General features: G+C 39.7%; 1 protein-coding gene across 3 annotated transcripts in view; it reads right to left on the reverse strand.

Annotated features, from left to right (window-relative positions):
- CCDC141 (coiled-coil domain containing 141) overlaps nt 1-21210 on the reverse strand; it is a 133721-nt gene that overhangs the window by 50663 nt on the left and 61848 nt on the right. For all 3 annotated transcript variants that reach the window (XR_011364533.1, XM_069983053.1, XM_069983054.1), the window contains exons 7-12: nt 19465-19647; nt 15649-15815; nt 5890-6031; nt 5254-5370; nt 4542-4733; nt 1746-1907 (exon numbers count right to left, since the gene is read on the reverse strand). Coding sequence is in view for 2 of the 3 variants with exons in the window: in XM_069983053.1 (XP_069839154.1) it covers nt 1746-1907; nt 4542-4733; nt 5254-5370; nt 5890-6031; nt 15649-15815; nt 19465-19647 (963 nt within the window). In the remaining variant the exon portion in view is untranslated. The remainder of the gene's footprint in view (nt 1-1745; nt 1908-4541; nt 4734-5253; nt 5371-5889; nt 6032-15648; nt 15816-19464; nt 19648-21210) is intronic.

Consider the following 21210-nt stretch of genomic DNA (forward strand, 5'->3'; position numbering starts at 1 on the left):
TGCTGTCTCCGGGAGTAAGTGGCCATGTTTTTCTAATGCTGGATAACCCCTTTAATGCTCAGCAGTTTGACGTCTAGAACTCTCATCATTTCTATGAAGGAAGGGATTCAGCACTGACCGGATCAAACCGGATCAGAAGAGGTTCTAGAAGTTAGACTCCTACCCCCCCCCCCTTCCTCCTTCTAGCAATATGCCATCACATTTAGAGATAAGAATTAGGGCCCTATTCCACGGGACGATTATAGTTTGCATAATCGTTAACAATAAACGATCTCAAACGACCGCTATTGCGAAAGACCTGAAATCATTCACCCATTTACATGGAACGATAATCGTTACTTATGATCGTTCTTGCGGTCGTCTTGTCGTCACTATTGTGTTCGTCACTCCTGCGAACGACCTAACGACGTCTTATTCAATGCGAACGATTTGCGAACTCGCAATGATAAAAATAGGTCCAGGTCTTATTAAGCGATTTCTCGTTCTGTCGTTAATAGTTTTTTTTTTTTTATACATTTTTATTTTGTTAAACAAAAAGAATCTCACATTTACATATTATAAATATCGGACAAAACTGGCATACAAATGTATTCATCATTATAATACAATAACATATGTCCTCAGACCCAAAAGATTTTAATACTCCTCTCCGCAACCCGCCCACCTCCAACTATCCCACCCTCCCCACCAAGGTTTCAAGAAGAGGGGACACACACACACACAAAAAAAAAAAACATATCTATAATATTTATCCATCAGAAACCACTACCATCTTGGTCATCTAACCAGAGCGCCCATTTAACAAGGAAAGACTTCAATCTTGCTGCGTTATTGCCACTTCGGGCTCTTTCCATATTTTGTACAGAAGCAACCATTTTTAACCAGTTCTCCTTGCTTGGTGTGCTTGGATTAATCCAGTTAAGCAAAATTAGTAATCTTGCTAAAAATAACACTCCAGAAACGATTTGTCTATTATCTTTCAACTGTAAGGAGCAACCCAGAATCATATATACTGCATTGTACGGAATGACTACCCCCACCCTTTCTGAGATGCAAATAGACACCTCCCGCCAAAAACTCTGGATGTGGGAGCAGCTCCACGTCATATGGGCATAGTTCGCACCATCCACACCACATCTCGGGCATTTGTCATTTATCTGTCTCCCCATTCTACATATAATATTCTGTGGAAAGTGTAATCTATGGATAATCTTCCATTGTATCAATTGATGGTTCCTATTGATGGAGACGTTTTCCCATCTTGCTATAACATCCTGCCATTCCTCATAAGTTATTACCCTGATCTCATTTTCCCATAATAGTTTTTTTATTATAGCTTGCCTTCTCCTTTAAGTAACCAATTAAGGTTTTGTATATAAGTCTCACTTCTCCCTTTCTTTCGTCCTTCACCCTTGCTAATGTATCCATTAACTGGTGACTTTGAACCTTTAATTTCTCCTCCGTTGTACTATGTGTAGCGTGCAATAGCGGTCGTTAATCGTTAACTGCTATTCAACCGAATGATTATCGCTTAGATTCGAATGACTTAACGATAATCTGAACAATAATTGTCCCGTGGAATAGGGCCCTTAGAGGGGTTTTCCACAGGATAGCTCATCAATCTTTTTTGACCAAAGGGTTTTTTTGGCCCTTTAATGGAGTTTCTCTTTATAGTGTGAAAAGCCTAACCTGTTCTGCTATCCAGTATATAATAGAGATCTGTATCTATTGAGAACTTTGCTTACCATTTTTATGATGTTCAAACAATTTTGTCCCATATCTTGGACAGAGAAAAGTTCATCCAGCACATTCTGAATCTGTGAGTCTACGATCTCCAGTGTGGCTGTGGACAATTCATCCGGCTGGAGTATATATGCTTCCTTTAGATGTTGGATGTGGGAACCCAGCTTGGTATATTAATAAAACATAGCTTTGTTAGACATATTAACAGCATTGCTAAAAAGGACTTATTCTGGGTTTTTCTAGAAACATCGCCACTGTTATCTATAGGCTGTGTCTGGCATTGCAGCTGAGACCCATTAAGTTGAATTAGAATGTCTTTAAATAATGCTGCGTTTACACGTAACGATTATCGTGCGAATTTGCGAGATAACGATCGAATTCGAACGATAATCGTACGTGTAAACGCAGCGAACAATCAAACGACGAGCGAGAAATCGTTCATTTTGATCTTTGAACATGTTCTCAAGTCGTCATTGATCGTTCGCAAAAAATTCGCTGATCGTTCCATGTGAACAGTTGTTTGATTTAACCAATGTGTGAGATAGGCTTAAGCGATCGCAAAATGAATTTTCCATACGATATATCGTACCGTCTAAACGCTGATCATTATGAAAAAAAAAAATCGTTACTCCGACATCGTTAATTGTGCGATCGGGCCAATTATTGTTTCGTGTAAACGCAGCATAAGGTTTCCAAAAATGTATTGATTGGATAGGATATTGATTGGATTGGATCAGGATAGTATCAGATCGACGGGGTGCCAACACTTAACACTCCTGCCGATCAGCTGTTTTCCAGAGCTGTGGCACTGGCATACACAGAAACAGAGCAGACAGCTCCCTATATTGTGTAGTGACCTTACTGCATTACTGCAGCTCAGCTCTCATTCACTTCAATGGGATATGAGCTGCAATAACCCAGCATAGCTACTACATAGTTTATGGAGCTGTCTGCTTCCATCTCACTGTATATGCCAGCGTCACAGGTCTGGCAAAGAGTTGGGGATTGGTCAACAATAGATTTTTCCCAGAAAACTCCATTAAAGTGTACCATGTTATAGCAACATGTCAGAGATCTGTATGGGTGGGGGTTCGGGTGCTGAGACCCAGCAAATAGACCCAGTGCTAGTAGGGCCTTATTAGTGTTGAACGAGTTTGCTGTATTCTAGCACCGCAGTGAGCTAGAATTGCTTTCTAAATATATGTGCTACTGTACTGTCACAGCGTTTTAGTACAGTAGCATGAATGTTTAAACAGAGGAGTTCCTAGCATCATCATTTATGATGATGTTGGGAGCTTCAAAACTGTTTAAGAGTACATTACGGTAAAAAACAATACAGCAGCCATACTTACCTGTCTGCGCTCCTCCTGGTGCCCTCCGGCGCTGGCTCCACTCCCCCAATTAGTCCAATCACTGGCCATGGCGGGACACTGCAATGATTGGCTGAGCAGGCTGTCAGTGAGCGGGAGACCAGAGCTGGTGCTGGAGGGCATCTGTTGGCATGTAGACAGGTAAGTATAGCTATCTATTGCCTTTTTTTGTTAAAATTTTTGTATGTTTTGGCCCGTGAAGGGATGTTTAAATGAAATATCCAAAAATTAGATACATTACAACTCCAGTGGGATGCCGTCAATTGAAGGCAAACTGCCGGAGCTCTACTATGTCTTGCAGAAACCTGTTGCATTCTTTTGTTCTAACTTTGTATATTTCGTTAGAATATTCCTTCAAGGGAGAAAATATACAAAAATTTGAACGAAAAAATGTAATAGGTCAACCTGGCAACCTCTACTCTGCCAAACAGGGGGCACCTAGTTAAAAGCTTGAATCTCCCATTGATTTCAATGGGGCTCATTACTTGAGTCAAGCACTCGAGCATTAAAAAATGGTCGGCTTGAGCAAGGACCACTCGAGGATTTAAGAGCTCACTCAACATTACTCCTTATAGTATATGTTTGGGTGGACATTAAAGGTTTTTTTCGGGCAAAACATACTGATAAGCCTTACACGAGATCAGTCACTCATTGGTGGGCTGCCAACACCTGGTTGGAAGCAGTTTGTCTCCCATTTACTGTGCAGCGGTGACGATGTTTAACAGGTGTAGGTGAAGGTGTAAACCTAGCTTAAAGGAGAAGTCTGGTGAAAATTGTTATTAAAGTGCCCCCCAAAAGTTATACAAATCACAAATATACACTTATTACAGGAAATGCTTATAAAGTGCTTTTTCCCTGCACTTACTACTGCATCCAGGCTTCACTGGATAAAATGATGATGGCACGCTCCGACTCCCAGAGCTGTGCGGGCTGTGGCTGCTGGAGAGGATGATGGCAGGGGGATGTTCAGTGTCCCTCCAGTGCCATGTGTCCCTCAGTGTCCCTCCAGTGCCCTGTGTCCCTTGGTGTCCCCCTGCCATCATCCTCTCCAGCAGCCAAAGCCCGCACAGCTCTGGGAGTCGGGTTGTGACATCACCATGTTATCCAGGAAGTGACATCACCATGTTATCCAGGAAGTGAAGCCTTGATGCAGTAGTAAGTGCAGGGAAAAAAAGCACTTTATAAGCATTTCCCGTAATAAGTGTATATTGGTAATTTGTATTACTTTTGGGGGACAATACGATTCTTTAATAAAAAAATGTTGCCGGGCTTCTCCTTTAAAGCATTTTACTTTGGTGCCAACATCCTAATTTATCTGGATACTGGGTAGGAAAATACACAAACCTCTATAGTGAGAACCACACACTTTGAGCTACTCTGAAGTGAATGAAGGGTAAGGTGAAATGTTATAATAAAGATCTGGTTTACCTCTTCTGAGGACTTTACAAAGGCAATGTAAACATTTATAACTTCTAGTTTCTCATCAATCATTTGATCCAGAGTTTTTAGTTCTTCATCCAGAACTTGCGATTGGTTAAAAAAACCTTCACCAGCGGGGGGAGCTGTCTCTGCTACTTCCCTTATGAGTTGTGCTGTAGACTGCATAAACTTGGTTGCTTCCTGTTTTAAATTATATAAAAATATAAAAATTTTTTAAAGAGCTTCATGTTGTCTTATGAAGAATGTCCTCATATAGCATATTAAAAGCATTATTACACGGCACACTGTTTGGGGGAAAGTGAGCGCCGACCTGTCAGCTCAGCGCTCACTTCCTCCTCATTTCCCGCTTGCTACACTGTGCTCACGCACACACAGAAAGGGCGGAGCAGCAGGAGGGGCTGTCCAAACGACCCTTAGATCATTCTGCCACCCTATTGAAGTCAGCGGTGGTGTGCTGCCGCGCTCCTGTTGCACAGAGCAACAGGCTGACCCTAACTTTTTAACATGTTGAAAGACCATGATCAGTCGACCTTCTGCATATACTCTGATCGTGGCCTTTCAACATATGCTATTACATCGAACGATTATCGGCCTGAGCGGTTGGCAATCGGCCAACTAAGGCCAATACTCGTTCTGTGTAATAGGGCCTTAGGTCTAACATTTGAGTTTACAATTCTATGTATGTTATCTATTGTATCACCTTAGACTGTTTAGCCAGCTCTCCGAGTTTATACCGTACATCCTCACATTCACCGATACTGTCTGGATTGCTGTGACTTTCCAAGTCTGTGTTAATGTCCTGGATCCATGAAGACACCTACAAAACAAAAATGTGTGTTGTACTAGATGTTGTTAAGCTTAACTATTAGTCCCATACACAGAAAAAAGAGGACTCCATAGCAAAGATCATAATGGGTCTCCCACCATGGCCCTGTTTTTGCCCATAGTCTATTGCGTTTTCCCCCCTCCTACACCCTTTATATGACGTTAGGGCAATTTCCCTACCTCATGCTTACTACCAATGTATTATAGAGTGAATTCTTGCATAGGATATCCCCAACTAACAGCATAGAGGATGGGTCCATCTAACCAGAATCGGGCCCTCTTTCTTTATGGGCCCCATAGCAGTTGCTTATTTGGTATCATTATCATACAATTTGTAACCATGGTGTCATTACCATTTTATTCTATCTGTATAAATAACCCCAAAATATACACTAGGCACTATTCTATAAATATGTTATTTTGATTAAAAAAAAATGTGATATGAATATATGCTAAGAATATGGAACACATTATATAGCACATTAGGTCCTTCTGACTGTAAATGTTGTACCTTCTGAAGACGATCCTCTATTAATGCCATTATCTCCCGTTGCTTGAGGGAATTTTCCATAGATGCAGGGCTCGGGCCGATTAGCTGATCTACTCTTTTCTGAAGGTATCCAATCATTTCCTGAATGCCATTCATCCCAGGGCTAAATATGAACCATACAGCTGTTAGCACCTCCATTGCTTTGGATCATAGCCAGGCTAATAAATATGAGATGAGAATAACTCTACCTAGAAGAAGTCAGAACTCCAAGAACTGCATTAACTTATGTCCCTGCATGCACTGGGTTCTAAAGGAAGTGTTCAACATTTCATTTTGAATAACACAAGTAGATAAGTCAGCCCATTGTTAAACAGTGTTAAAGATAATTTATGGATATTACATTTTTCCAACCATATTTTTATACAAAAAATAGAACTGGATTTAAAAAGGGATATGTTATAGGCCAGGCTTATGCAGTGCAGAACACGGCTTAGGCTGGGTTCACATTGTGTTTTTGCTGTCCATTGAACTGATCCTTTTTTTAAATTTTATAAATGGTTACCTTTAACGTACACAAAAACGTGGTCAACCACGTTTTTGTGTAGGCTACAAAAAAAGGGATCTATTTTGATCTTTTTTTTTTTTTTTTAAATAATGGAAGTTAGTGGAAAGATGGATCAAAATAAATGTACACCAATGCATCTGTTTTTACACCTATTTTTTAATCTGTTTTTTCAAAGTTTGCATGTCACAATTTTTTGAAAATCAAAACCAGCATTGGATACCAGAATGAAAAACTATCAAGGAATGGTTTACATTTTCATATGTTGGACCCTATCTGTTCATTTTATACATTTCCTGTTTTGGGGTAAGGTATAAAATTAAAACGAATGTACCAACTCGCTTACTGAATTGTTTTTACACTACCTAGTCAGTGGTGGTGCGGAAATCCTGGTAAAGTGGTCCATTTTTCAAAACACCACTGTGCACCCCAGTGTAATGATATCCTCTCCCCTCTATGACGTGGTCAGACTTGATTCAAATGGAGACGCGTCATGGACGGGAGGGGGTATTGTTCTGCTGCGGGTGCTGGACCCGCCTTCAGTGTGGAGAGCAGGTCAAAGTGCAAATGTATAAACTGATGCCGATTACAGGAACCAGGCAGCATTTTGAAAAATGGACCACACAATGGACATACATTCGCTTTAAATAAAAACTAGCGCTAAACTAAGGCTATGTTCACACTGCGTTTTTAAAGTCCGTTTAATGTTTACGTTTTATTTTTTTAAAAAACTGATGCAATTGTGTGTAATCCATTTACATCCGTTTTGCTATTAACTTCCATTATAAAAAAAAGGATGGAAATGGATGGTTATTTTTAACGTCCACAAAAATGTGGTTGACCACGTTTTTGTGTATGTTAAAAGTAACCATTGCAGTGTGAACCCAGCCTAAGCTATGTAAACCTCTAGCCATATTTCTGCTTGCTGAAAGTTGCTGAGTTAAAGCTTTGGCTGTCCAGGCATGATGGGAATTGTAGTTTTACAACAGCTGGGGGTCCACAAGTTTGACTCCCCTGGTCTAGACCCTGACTGACTGACTGGAAACAAAACTACTTGGAATCTGAAGTTCTTTTCTCTGTCTTTAATGCTCCTATCCCTATAGCTGTCAACAGGAACCACTGAGTTAATAAAAACTGAGGAAACTGCTGCGTAATTAATTTCATGAGATTTTATGTAAGAAAATACCTCCAAGGCAGATGTTCCTATAGCTGCTAATGGCTTAAAGTAATAATATTTTATCTCAATAATTAAATGAACTGGTGGCTCATAATGAAATGCTATTTTACCTTAATGCAGTGAGGTGTTCTTCTATGACTGCTAATGGAGCTAACACAGGGCCAATCTCTGCCTAATAGTTTAACTTAGTTACAGTATCAGTGCACATTATTAGAAACCCCATAGATGTACATAACGCAAAACTCCTCATTCAACCTGTGGTGAATGTACTTAAAGGGCAAGTATCTTTGGAGCCCTGCAACAGGATCCTATCTCCAAACTTCAATACACGTCTATGGACTTTTAGCAATTCTGTGAACGAAGGAAGTGGCTGGAAGTTGGGGATGGGATTCTGCCATGAGACTCATGGTTGGATCATGAGAGCCTCCTTGAATAATAAACTGAATGCTTTCTTCTTAAAGGGGTTATCAAGCGCTACAAAAACATGGCCACTTTCTTCCAGAGACAACCGCACTCGTGTCTCCAGCTTGGGCGGAGTTTTGCTGCTCAGTTCCATTGAAGTGAATGGAGCTTAATTGCAAACCGCACCTGACCTGGGGACAAGAGTCGTGTGGTCTCTGAAAGAAATTGGCCATGTTTTTGTAGCACTGGATAACCCCTTTAAGACCGTATTACATGGGCCAATTATCGTTAGATCGTTCGGATTTAAACGCTAATCGTTTCATGTAATAGCAGGCAACAATTAAACGACCAACGAGAAATCTTTGATTGATAGAATCTAGACCTTTTTTTCATCGTTGATAGTTCACAAATCGTTTGAACGTTGTTCGCTGTAATGACACGTAGTTCAGTCGTTCCCTGGTCTATCAGCCAGGAAAGGATGAGCGTAAGAATGACCGTAAACAAGATAGTTGATCATTAATTGCTGAAAAATCATCCTATGTAATACCACCCTTAGGGCCGTATTCCACCGGACGATTATCGTTCACATAATCGTTAACGATTAACGATCTGAAACGACCGCTATTGCGAAAGACCTGAAAACGTTCACTCATTTCCATGGAATGATAATCGTTACTTATGATTGTATTTGCGATAGTTTTTCTTCGCTATTGCGTTCGTATCTACTGCGAACGACTGGACAACTGCGAACGACTGGACAACGTCTTATTCAACGATGCGAACGATTTGCAAACGTTTTGCAAACGAGCAACAATAAAAATAGGTCCAGGTCTTATAAAGCGATCAACGATTTCTTGTTCGGTCGTTAATCGTTAACTGCATTTCAACCGAACGATTATCGTTTAGAGTCAAATGATTTAACAATAATCTGAACGATAATCGCCCGGTGGAATAGGGCCCTTAGTTTGTGACCCATTGGACCATTCCCCTGTGTCAGACCTCATGCAGGACTGTTTTGCACCATATTCCCCCTCCCATATCAATGACACCTTTTCCTAACCAATTGTCCTTTCATTCTTTCCTTTGTCTTGTTTGTTTTTTGTCTCTTTTATATGTAGAGTTTAGTAATTTAGGGCTTTGATATAATAGCGTCTCTCTTTCCTTGTTCATATTGATCCTGTTCTCAATATTGGTATACAGCCTCTGGCAGATTATACCTCCGGGGGTTACATTTTCTGCTTACATGAATCTCCTGCATAGTTCTACTTCTCGCTGGGATGATTCTCATATATGTGACCTCACTACACATGTAAAGTGTGTAATGTTGATATCGATCTTTCTTAACTCATATTACTTGCATTTTTTTTTACATTTAATAAAAATTGCAATAAATGAAAAATACAAAAGTAATTTGGTTACTTTTCTAAGAAAAAGTTATTACTTGTCAATACATAAAAGATGAAAAAAATTAACCACTTCTAGGCCAACCCCATTACCCCCTTTGCTTATATGAAAAAGTCTCTTTAAATAATTTTTGCAAAATTTTCCATATTTATATTAATGCCATTGTATTTTTGTGTTACTGAAAAATGTTAAAAAAAAAAAACTAACAGAAATAATGAATAATTGTTCTATTAATAGCAAAAAGTGCAGCTAAGTTACTTTTTTAAGTAGGCTCCACTTTACATATGTGGGATGTATATGGGGACAGAAGCTTTTCGGCTGTTTGTTTTTTATTTTACTTTTACACAAAGTATACATAATGGTTATTGACACTGCAAACACCAAGTATCTTTTAACCCCTTCAAGACAGATCCCTTTGATGGTCAAATTAATACAATGTTCCTCCTCGCTTTCTAAGGGCCATAGCGCTTTTATTTTTCCACCTACAGGGCTGGTTGGGGTGTCATTGTTTGCACTATGATCTCTAGTTTTTATTAATATCATATTGGTGTAACAGAAAAATTTTGATCGCTTTTTATAAAAAAATTTCTGATATATAATTTAAAAAGATCTGCAATCTGGTGTGTTTTTTTCCGTTTACGCCGTTCACTGTGCGGGAACAATGTTATATTTTAATAGATCAGACAATTCTTCACGCTACTATATATAATATGTTTATTTATTATTATTATATATATATATATATATATATATATATATATATATATATTTATTTTTATTTTTTTTATAATGGGCAAGGGGGTATTTTAAACTTTTATTGTGGGGGGGTTATAAGTTTTTTTTATACTTTTAAAAACTTTTTATTATTACACTTTTTTTTTACACTTTTTTTCACTTTAAACATGCAATCATTAGATAGCATAGCATAGATCAGTGTTATCGGCGATCTGTTCATAGAGCCTGCCTGAGAGCAGACTGTATGCATGAATGGCTTCTCTGATAGGACGGAGGTAAGTGACTTATCCCCGCCCATCGTCACAAGTGATCGGGACCGATCGGGTCCCGATCACTCAGTAACAGAAGCTTGTTCTGTAAATGAGTACTTCAAACACTGCAATCATTATAGATTGCGGCATTTAAGGGGTTAATGGCAAGCAGCTGCAGGATCGCAGCTGTCTGTTATTACCTTAGGCTCTTTGGACTCTGATGTGTGTGGGACCGTTCTCACTGCAGCGGTCGTGCACACATCAAACCCCCTGAAGTCAGGAACGTATATAAACATTACTACTGCACAGGGTATATATGTTACTGATGGGAAGGGGTTAAAGTGTCACTGTAATTTAAAAAAAAAAATTCCCGTGTTAAAAAGTCTCAACATTTTTGATCAGTCAGATTCTGGTTGATGAGACCCCCACCAACTACTAGAATAAAGGTAAAAAATCTATCAGCTAAAAGCTAAACACGTTCAGTAGTTTTTCAGGGCCATATTTTATGTGTGCAAATGTCGTCCGCAATCTTTAAAACATTTGTCTGTAGTGCTTCTGTAATCTATACTTTTTGCGTAACCATAAAAAATGTGAAGGTGATCTGTACTGAAACTTATGTAAAAATTACAGATTCGCAAAAAATAAGGATGGTCCCACAGACATTTATGGGTGAATCCATGCCACTGTTAAGGCCCGTACTAGGACAGTCCCTGTTTGTTCGTGGCATGGATTGCAGATCTGTAAACCTACAGACAGTGTGTATGGCCCAAAAGAAATCAATGTGCCCTTACACAATCCTTAGACAATCCCTTCTCTCAAATCGTTACAGATATTGGTGGGGGTCTCAGTGACTTGATCCTGACCAATCAAAACTTTTGATGTCTTAAGGACCATATCAAATGTTGTAATTTAATTTATTTTTTATTTTTTTTACTTACTCATAGTGTATTAGATTTACAAGTTTAGTGTTACAAGTTTAAAAAACATAGATAAAAACAATATTAAATAATAATAAAAACAATACATAAACCTTAAATTTAAAAATAAAACTTAAAAAAAAAAAGTGCACAGAGATTTCTTAAAGTATGGAGATGAAGTCCATGGAGCTCGTAATTTATGTAAGCATGGAGCTTTAGGGTGCGTTCACACCTACAGGATCTGCAGCAGATTTGATGCTGTGTTCAGTTATTTAAATGAAATCTGCTGCAGAAAATCAGCTGCAGATCCTGTAGGTGTGAACGCACCATTAAAAGTGCTAGAAGGGAGAATGATTTTATTATGACATTGTTGGGTAACTCTTCGAACAACCTCATCTACGGTGGAAAGAGTAAGTCAAAAGGACATCATGAACTACTGTTCTATCCAAAAGCTTTTATAAATGACAGTTCTTGAAAAATGTATAGTATGGTACCGTGTTAGCCAGAAAAATCCATATCGTGGTAAATACTTGAAATCAAAGTATTTTAGGAGTGATACCTTTATTGGCCAACAAAAAAAACTTTTAGAGCTGTGAGCTTTCGGGATTCACAAGATCCCTTCGTCAGACAAGTTCACAAATGAGTGACTTACAGAAACAGCACAACATTTTAGGGATGTTACAAGCCAGAAGGGAGAGACATCTGTGAATGGGGGGGGGGGGGTTTGAGGGGGTATATACATCACATAGATAAGCCAGGGCAATAAAAAGGACTTGTTGTAAATTAAAGGTTATTTGGAAGTCCAAGATTGTTGGTCAGTTCAGTCTTATCTGTGGAGTGTGTCCATGTAGTGGGTCATAAATCCAGGTGCCAGGTTTAATCCATGTGTTAATGATTGGAATTTTTTTATCAATTTGAATTCCCACACTTTCCTCTCTCTGTCACTCTGGAAGTGACCTTTGAGGACCATAACCCTTAAATCTGTTATTCTATGGTCCAGTCCTGAGAAATGTTGGCCTACAGGGGTGTTGAGACTTCTTTTTATGGTATGTCTATGTAAGTTCATTCTAGTTTGTAGTTTCTGTTTTGTTTCCCCAATGTAAATCCCTGTGGGGCATCGTGTACACTTTATCATGTAGACCACATTGGAGGATGTACATGAGAAAGCATTTGTGATTGTGTAGTCTCGCTGTGTGTTGGGGATGCGGATTGTGTTTGATTTCAAGTATTTACCACGATATGGATAAATGACAGTAACACTTTAAGCCAACAGGTGGTCAGCAACTGGTTAAAGAAACATCTCACATCTCTCATGTCAACACGTCAACAAACAAGTGCATAAGAATTGCAATGAACAATGGGTAGCTGGGTGGGGTGATCTGGCAAGAGTAAATGTGAGTGATACAAGCTTGGGCTGAGCTAAAAATTAATATAAATAAAAAATTTGCCCTGACAACCCCCGAACACACACACACACACATCTATTCCATGTCCACTCAGAAGGCATCCACTCAGCCAACTACTGGCAGTGGTGGTGGCTTTTTACAGCTCACACCCATTGTGATCCTGAGATACAGTTGGGAGTAAAGCATGGCCGTGCGCTTGTTGGGGTCTCTCCCTGACTATATCTCAGGATTGCTGTGATGAGTAACACGTCAAAAGTCATTACAAATAACCGCAACGCTTGAAAGTCAAAACCAAGGAGACAAGCACACGTTGTATGATTATGGTCCATGCATGGAAGATGTGCTACGAATCAGTTCAGATGTGTTATTGTTTTTTTTTTTTTAGAGAATTCGTTCATTTTGTTCTTTCAACATGTTCTCAAATCGTCTTTTGTAAAAAATTTGCAGATCGCTTCATGTAAACAGTCTTTCAAAGATTTACTCTTGAAAGATGGGTTTAAGCGATCTTAAGAAAGATCGCAATAACGATTTTTCTAACGATTTATTCGTCTAAACGCTGATCGTTATAAAAACCAAATTGTTGCTTCAAAATTGTTAAACAATCGATTAGGCGAATTATCGCTTTGTGTAAACGCAGCATTACACTGAATAATTAGTGAAAAAATGTGGAACTTGAGTGAACGAATGTGGACTTACAGCAAATGATTAACGAACAATTAACAATGATTTTAGGTTCAGATCTAAATCAACGATCAACGACACACGAACGATTTTTAAATCGTTGTATGCAATTGCACAGAACGATATAACGATTTTTCACACGATCATCATCCAGTGTAATAGGACCCTTACTGTATTTCAGGCTTTATTGTATCATTTGTACTTACCTCTCAGGTGGATTATATCTCCACCATTTTGTATAAACTCTATATTTTTTTTTAAATAAAATAAAAAATCTGCTTTTTCAGTCATTTTTATTTACATTAAATAAATCCGTTAAACAGACAACATAAATGCTGTTTGAACCCAGCCTCAACTAGAGGGGAACGCGCAGCACTTGATCACTGGTGGCTGAAGAAGTTGGTTGCAGCCCTAAGGAGTCTTGGAAAACTCAGATATTGCCTATGGCTGTTTTCTAGGCAGCCTTCCAACTTCTTCTGCCACTGGTAAGGCTGGGTTCACACTGTGTTTTTAGCATACGTTTAAGGGATCCGTTTTTTATACGCAAATGCATCAGTTTTTTGCAATCTGTTTTTCATCCGTTTTTTGCAAAAAACGGAAGAAAAAAACGGATTGCAAGAACGCAGTGAAGAACCCAGCCTAATCAGACGCCACACCAGAGTGTGCCCGAGGTTCTCTCTCTACTGTCAACAAGTGTGAAGACAATTCTTTTATTTTTTTCATGTGCAATTTACATTGAAAACAATTAATTTAGATGCAGATTTTACTCTGTGTGGACGTTGTGAGGTCCATCCGCACTCTTGTTTTTGAATACTGCAAACTGATACACGTCACCAGTCCCATAGAAGTGATTAGAATTTGTCGATCTGTGGATCAGTCAAGATAAACTCTAACATGCCTCAAAAACTAGTGTGAACGCTCCCCAAAAATAAACTGAGCATTGACCCAGAATAAACATCAAATGTCATTGAAGCAATCTGCTTTTCCTCTCTGAATATTCCACAAGACACATCGCAGCAATTGGTTTACAATTGACCTTTATGTGTAAAACACAGTTTTGTGAGAAAAACGCTCCTGTTTAGACATCTGTTGCGGCGTCCTGTAGGCAGTGACAGTCCTGCGGCTTCTTTGTCACTGAATACTAAGTGACATTAAAGCTAAAGCTGATGCGGCGTTGTCTCTGTGCTGCCTGTCATAACAGTGAGCTGAGGGGAACAGGTGCCGCATGTGCTGCTCTCACCACCTCAGTCCTGGGGAATGTTCTGCAGGACACACTATGTACTTCACCCACTCATAGACCATATGGATAGACTACATCACTTGTCACATCATCTACAGAAACCGCTCACTTTATATTGAGCTTAATTCAGTGGTTACTGACGCGGCTTGAGGATCTATGGCGCCTTAGACAACTGTGCTTAAAGGGATACTCCAGTGAAAATGTTTTTCTTTCAAATCAACTGGTTTGAGAAAGTTATACAGATTTTTACTGTACTTCTATTTAAAAATCTCAAGTCTTCAAGTACCTATCGGCTGCAGAAAGTGGTATATTCTTTCCACCCTGACACTGTGCTCTCTGCTGTCACCTCTGTTCATTTCAGGAACTGTCCAGAGCAGGAGAGGTTTTCTATGGTTTTCTGCTGCTCTGGACGTTTCCTCTTTCAGACAGAGGTGGCAGCACTGTGTCAGACTGGAAAGTATACATCACTTTCTGCAGGACATACAGCAGCTGATAAGTACTGGAAGGTTGTAAATTTTTTTTAAATACATGTAATTTACAAATCTATATAACTTTCTGAAACCAGTTGATTTTAAATAATTTTTTTAAAATAACTTTTGTACAATTAATTGTAGGCAAATCATCTTGAGGAGGGACTAGGTGAACCACAATGTTCAGTTGTAGATCATCTAGATTACATATTTCTCACTGCAACGCTAAACTTCCGATATATCTACTGAAAACAGCGATGCTCACCCCTAAAAATATCATTTAACTACATTTTCTGGTGGTTGCTGTATATTCCATTTTTAAAATGGGTCATACTAGATGACTAGTGATTTTCGGGCACTCTTATTATTATCATTAGAATTTTATACATTTATTTGTAAATCTAATAACTAATAACTGAGACTGAATCCAATAAAAAAAAAATTCTTATTGGAAACCGTCATGACTGTCATATAGCTCCTGCCCATCATGTTTGCACATCATCAATATTTTCGGGAAAGAAAAATAAAACCTGACCTGACCGAGGATTTCTCAAGGAGAGCCTGCCCCTGGTGGAAAGCCTCGGAAGTGCACCTCTGGATCTCAGCTTCTGCTTCCTTTTGCTTTGTTAAAAGTTCAAGCCCACTTGTTTGTACCCTCAGGTGTTTCAGGTAAGATTCCATGTCTCCAAGCTTGTCAAAAGCCTGAAAAATAGTAGAATGTCATATAATAAAACATCATAACCATGTGACCAGTTGTATATAAAAGAATACCATGGTATCGTGATACAGAGCTGCCCACCCTGTACAGATATAGTGAAAAGGAATTTGACAGTAACCTCTTTAAACTGTAACATGCATTTGCATCATCTGCAATGTATCCAACCAAAGCGCAAGTACCATTAGAATAGGGCTAATCTGCAACTAAATACATGGTAAAAAGCGCAAATCTGTAATTTTTTTACTTTATGGCCAGTATTCTCGCTTTGTTAACACGTCACTAGCGTACCTGCATTGTTTCTCAGTGTGTGGAACAGAGTATGATCATAGCTATGAATGTACTTTGATGTATACTGTTGCTTAAAAGGCATGGTTTATGGATATACCTTACTGAAGTGGGAGTATCTATAGATATTGTTATATACAAGTATCTTAAACAAAAGCACAGGAAGATTAGACAACTAAAAAAAAAATTATTTAAGTGCTCCATCTTCTGGCCAATTTCTGGTACTGCATTTGTGTCTAGATAAGTTGTACAGTATATACTGTACATTGTATATTTATTTTGTTTCATTCTATTTGTGCATTGCATTTTATACTTTCACTCAGAGGCACCAAGTCGCTCTTAAAGGGACCCAGGTAGCTCTTAAAGGGACCCAGGTAGCTCTTAAAGGGACCCAAGTCGCTCTTAAAGGGACCCAAGTCACTCTTAAAGGCCCTTTAAGAGTGACCTGGCTCCCTTTAAGAGCGGCTTGGGTCCCTTTAAGAGCGACATGGGTCCTTTTAAAAGCGACTTGGGTCCCTTTAAGAGCAACTTGGGTTTCGTCCCTTTAAGAGCGACATGGATCCCATCCCTTTAAGAGCGACTTGGGTCTCGTCCCTTTAAGAGCGACATGGGTCCCCTCCCATTAAGATCAACTTGGGTCCCTTTAAGAGCGGCTTGGGTCCCTTTAAGAGAGGCTTGGGTCCCTTTAAGAGCAACATGGGTCCTGTCCCTTTAAGGTTTCCTGGTTATAGCAATAAGGAATCTCTTATATCAAGGCAAATCATATATTAATGAGATTCCCTACTGCGGCTATGTACAAAGGCCAGGGCTTGTGGATTTAGAAATGATCATTTACAGTCACTATAGATACAGGTATCCACATGCAGAGAAGTACCGACCAGACTCTTTTCTGTACCTATAGACAAGAGCAATGTCCATACACATGGGAGCAATGCCAGACAAACCCACTGGACCAAATGACTATCTTATGTGTATGGGAGGGTCCTGACTATAACCAATGGTGGGGAAGAAGGATCAGACAAGATGGAACTCAACATGTTCAGTCCTCGTCCTATTAAGAGCGCATTTCTTCACATTTTGTACCTCAGGTAGCCAGAACAATTTTCACACATTTCGCGTGTATGATGAAAAACTGCAAAAAGGTTATAAGATGCAAAAAAATTTAGTAAAGTTTATTCTTGGGAAGAGTCAAAATACATGGGGAGCCATATAGGTCAATCATGATCCACTGGGAAAAGGGTATGAAAAGTAACTTTCTGCCAAAAGGAAAAGAGCTTACTCTCTGGTGCCCCCTATTGGATGCAGCATCCCTCTATGTCACAGGTGTCATACTTGTGGCCCTCCAGCTGTTGAAAAACATCAATTTCCTTCATGCCTGGATAGCTAAAGCCCAAGTCTCCACACACATTTTTAGCACTTTCTACAAGGAAAGAAGCATCGCCCCTCAGACCCTTATAGCTTGCTGCAGATTTGGGCTTTGGAGACTAGTCATGCTGTCCACCCCTGAATGCAACCATAAAGGTCATGTGAATGTAATGCCGCAGTCGCTTCTCCTGGCCAGCAGAGGGAGCTGCTTTCATTGCACACAGCAATCTGAGGACCCAGAGGAGAAGGGTAGATTCAAAGCCCAGGAGACAGGAAGAGCTGCTGTGTTAGCTGGACGTATATGTGCAGAGGGAGCAGTAACAGCTGTGACTTAGAAAAGGGCTAAACCAGGCTTAAAGGGGTTATCCAGCACTAAAAAAACATAGCCGTTTTCTTCCAGAGAGAGCACCACTCTTGTCTCTAGTTCGGGTGCGGTTTGCAATTAAGCTCCATTCACTTCGATGGAACTAAGGGTGCCTTAACACAGAGAGATTTATCTGAAAGATTTCTGAAGCCAAAGCCAGGAAAGGATTTGAAAAGAGGAGAAATCTCAGTCTTTCCTTTATGACCTGTTCTCTGTTTATAGTCTGTTCCTGGCTTTGGCTTCAAAAATCTGTCAGATAAATCTCTCTGTGTAAACGTACCCTAAGTTACAAAACCGCACCAAAACTGGAGACAAGAGTGGTGCTGTCTCTGAAAGAAAGTGGCCATGTTTTTGTAGCGCTGGATAACCCCTTTAACCCAAGGTGGAAAACAGCTCAGGACACCTGCAAAATGTAGCTACAGACCTGTGGCAGAGCGTGTGTCACAGATCCAGGGGAGACAGGAGGTCCAGTACCAGCCACGAGTAGTTTGGCCGCAGTACCGCTATAAGCATACACAGATCCCAACCAGTGAGTGGAGCCACACTTTGGGGAACAGACTAAGGGCCCTATTCCACCGGACGAATATCGTTCGCATAATCGTTAACGATTAACGATCTCAAATGACCGCTATTGTGAAAGAGCTGAAAACGTTCACTCATTTCCATGGAACGATAATCGTTACTTATGATCGTAATTGCGATAGTTTTTTCTATGCTATTTCTTCGCTATTGCGTCCGTATCTACTGCGAACGACCGAACGACGTCTTATTCAATGCGAATGATTTGCAAACGTTTTGCGAACGAGCAACAATAAAAATAGGTCCAGGTCTTATAAAGCGATCAAGTATTTCTCGTTCGGTCGTTAATCGTTAACTGCATTTCAACCGAACTATTATCGTTTAGATTCGAACGATTTAACGATAATCTGAACGATAATCGTCCGGTGGAATAGGGCCCTAAGTGCAGCTCAGTACAGGGGAGTGTATGGTTCAGCTGAAGAGAAACAGGTTACTGCCCCAAGTTGTCATTGTGTGGGACATGGTGCTTTCTGTAACCCTGTGAAGGAGAGGGAGACTCCCTTTTACAAAGGTGTTGCGCCAACGACAGGGTTAATAACTAACAAAATTACCTACTTTTTTATGTATTTATGTTTATTTTGTTGTTCATATTACCAGTTCCTTAGTAAAATTATATCATTCACAAGCCGGTATCTGTCCCTATTACTGCATACCTCCAATACATTACATAAGCATCAGAACTGGACCATGGAGCAAAAAAGATGGTGGCCTGGTCTGGTGAATCTACATCTACATTTTCTTCTACAGGCATTACAGCATTGTTTATTTGGGAGAAGAGATGGCACCAGGATGCACTATGGTAAGAAGACACACACCGGATGGCAATGATGCTCTGGGCAATGTTTTAGGAAACTTTGGGTTCTGGGACTCACGTGTATGTTATTTTACCATCTACTGTGCACAGTGTTTACAGCAGACTCTGTGCATATATGTATACAGGATACGCAGATACGCAAAACTTTTAGACTTTGTTATACAGTTCCTAAAAGCATTTCCATTACTAGAACAGCGCACCAAGCATCAATTTCCTGTCCTCTTACCTTGTTAACGCATTTAAAGAAGTGATTGGCTTCCAGTAACATTGCTTGCCTCCGATCCATCAGCTTCCAGTATTCAGTATGGAGTGTGTTCAGCTTGTGGTAGGAGTTGTTCAGTCTCTCCAGGTCGGCACAGTCTTTCAGGTCCGCTTCGGCTTTCAGCTTCTCAAACATTGTAGTCCATTCCTTCATTAAAATAAATACAAATTAAAAAAAAAAATCTAACCAGATTTCAAAAACTTAGACCCAGATCATGCTAGATTCTAAACTTATCAGCTATGGCGCAGCCGCTATTCCATATGTTGTCATGATTTTCAATTGCTTGTCAATGGCCGCTCATTATTCATCCATTTTACCCACAAACCCAAAATACCATAAGGCTGGAATCACACACTGCAGTTTTTTTGTTTGTTTTTTTACGCTGCCATTGCAGTTCTTGTGCCAAAACCAGAAGAGAATCCATCAGGAAAGAGAAGTACTCACTTTACATTTTCACAAAAACTACAGTGGCAGTTAAAAAGAAAAAAAAAACAAAACAAAACAAAACTGCAGTGTGTGAAACCAGCCTTAGGAATACATTTTGGAATTTACAATGATTTGTGGTACAATCCCATCTCAGCACTGTTTCAGACCAGAGCCCCACCACCTCTGTGTCATCCTGTCGGCTACATAGGAACTCCCTCTTGATTCCCTTCGTATTGTAACCTGTATATTAGTTGCGCCACTCATGAAAAAGCAAAATGTTTCCCAAAGCTATAAAAAAATAGCCCAAACTATGACAACATTAAAGCGTTACTGTCATTCAGAGTAACCTTTGCCATGAGACCTGCTGTGATCCTGAGATAAAGCCGAGGGGATTGTGCTCTACTGGACGGGGGTCCAGCCAAACATCCGACCCTTAGACTCCATAGACTATAATGTCAGATTTGATTGACAGCTATGGAGAGATCCTCACACTCCTCCAAGCTGTATCTCGGGGTCTAAGGATTTTACATATTAAAGTTCCCTAAAGGTTAAATTCCTTGAAAGACCTATCACCAAACAATAGTCCTTCCTTATGTCTACATGAACATGTTTATATGTTCACCATAACGGCATAGAACATGTATCTCTATAATCCACACACCAAAAGTCCAATCGCCCCCCCCATCCCCCAACAATTTATCTAGACTTATCTAGACTTCCCCACAATCCTGTGGATGGATGGTATATCCTAATCATTGGACAATACCTTTAATGTTACAGAAATAATATTTTAGCGTCAGTAAGCATCTAATGTCAAGATGTATTACACACTGCAGTGAAAGGGTTAATCTCCTAATCCCCGGACACATAGACATAAAGGGGGAGGTTTATTAAACATGGTGTAAAGTGAAACTGGCTCAGTTGCCCCTAGCAACCAATCAGATTCCACCTTTCATTTTCAAAAGAGTCCGTGAGGAAAGACAAGTGGAATCTGAGTGGTTGTTAGGGGAAACTGAGACAATCTCACTTTACACCATGTTTGATAAATCTCCCCCTATATACTGTATGTCGCATATATATATATATATATATATATATATATATATAACACATCTCTGTTTCTACTTACAGGGATATGGTTTATTTGCCTATTTCACAGAACCAGCCGCCTGGCGCTAGACTCCTTGACCCTTACTTCTTCCGCCCATTAGCTATACTAGAGAATGTACTACTACCTGGCCTCTCCTCATTTTACACCATTATCTCCTCTTATCTCTGCGGTAT

The sequence above is a fragment of the Dendropsophus ebraccatus genome, chromosome 9 (genome assembly GCF_027789765.1).
Source record: "Dendropsophus ebraccatus isolate aDenEbr1 chromosome 9, aDenEbr1.pat, whole genome shotgun sequence".
Classification (NCBI taxonomy): Eukaryota; Metazoa; Chordata; class Amphibia; order Anura; family Hylidae; genus Dendropsophus; species Dendropsophus ebraccatus.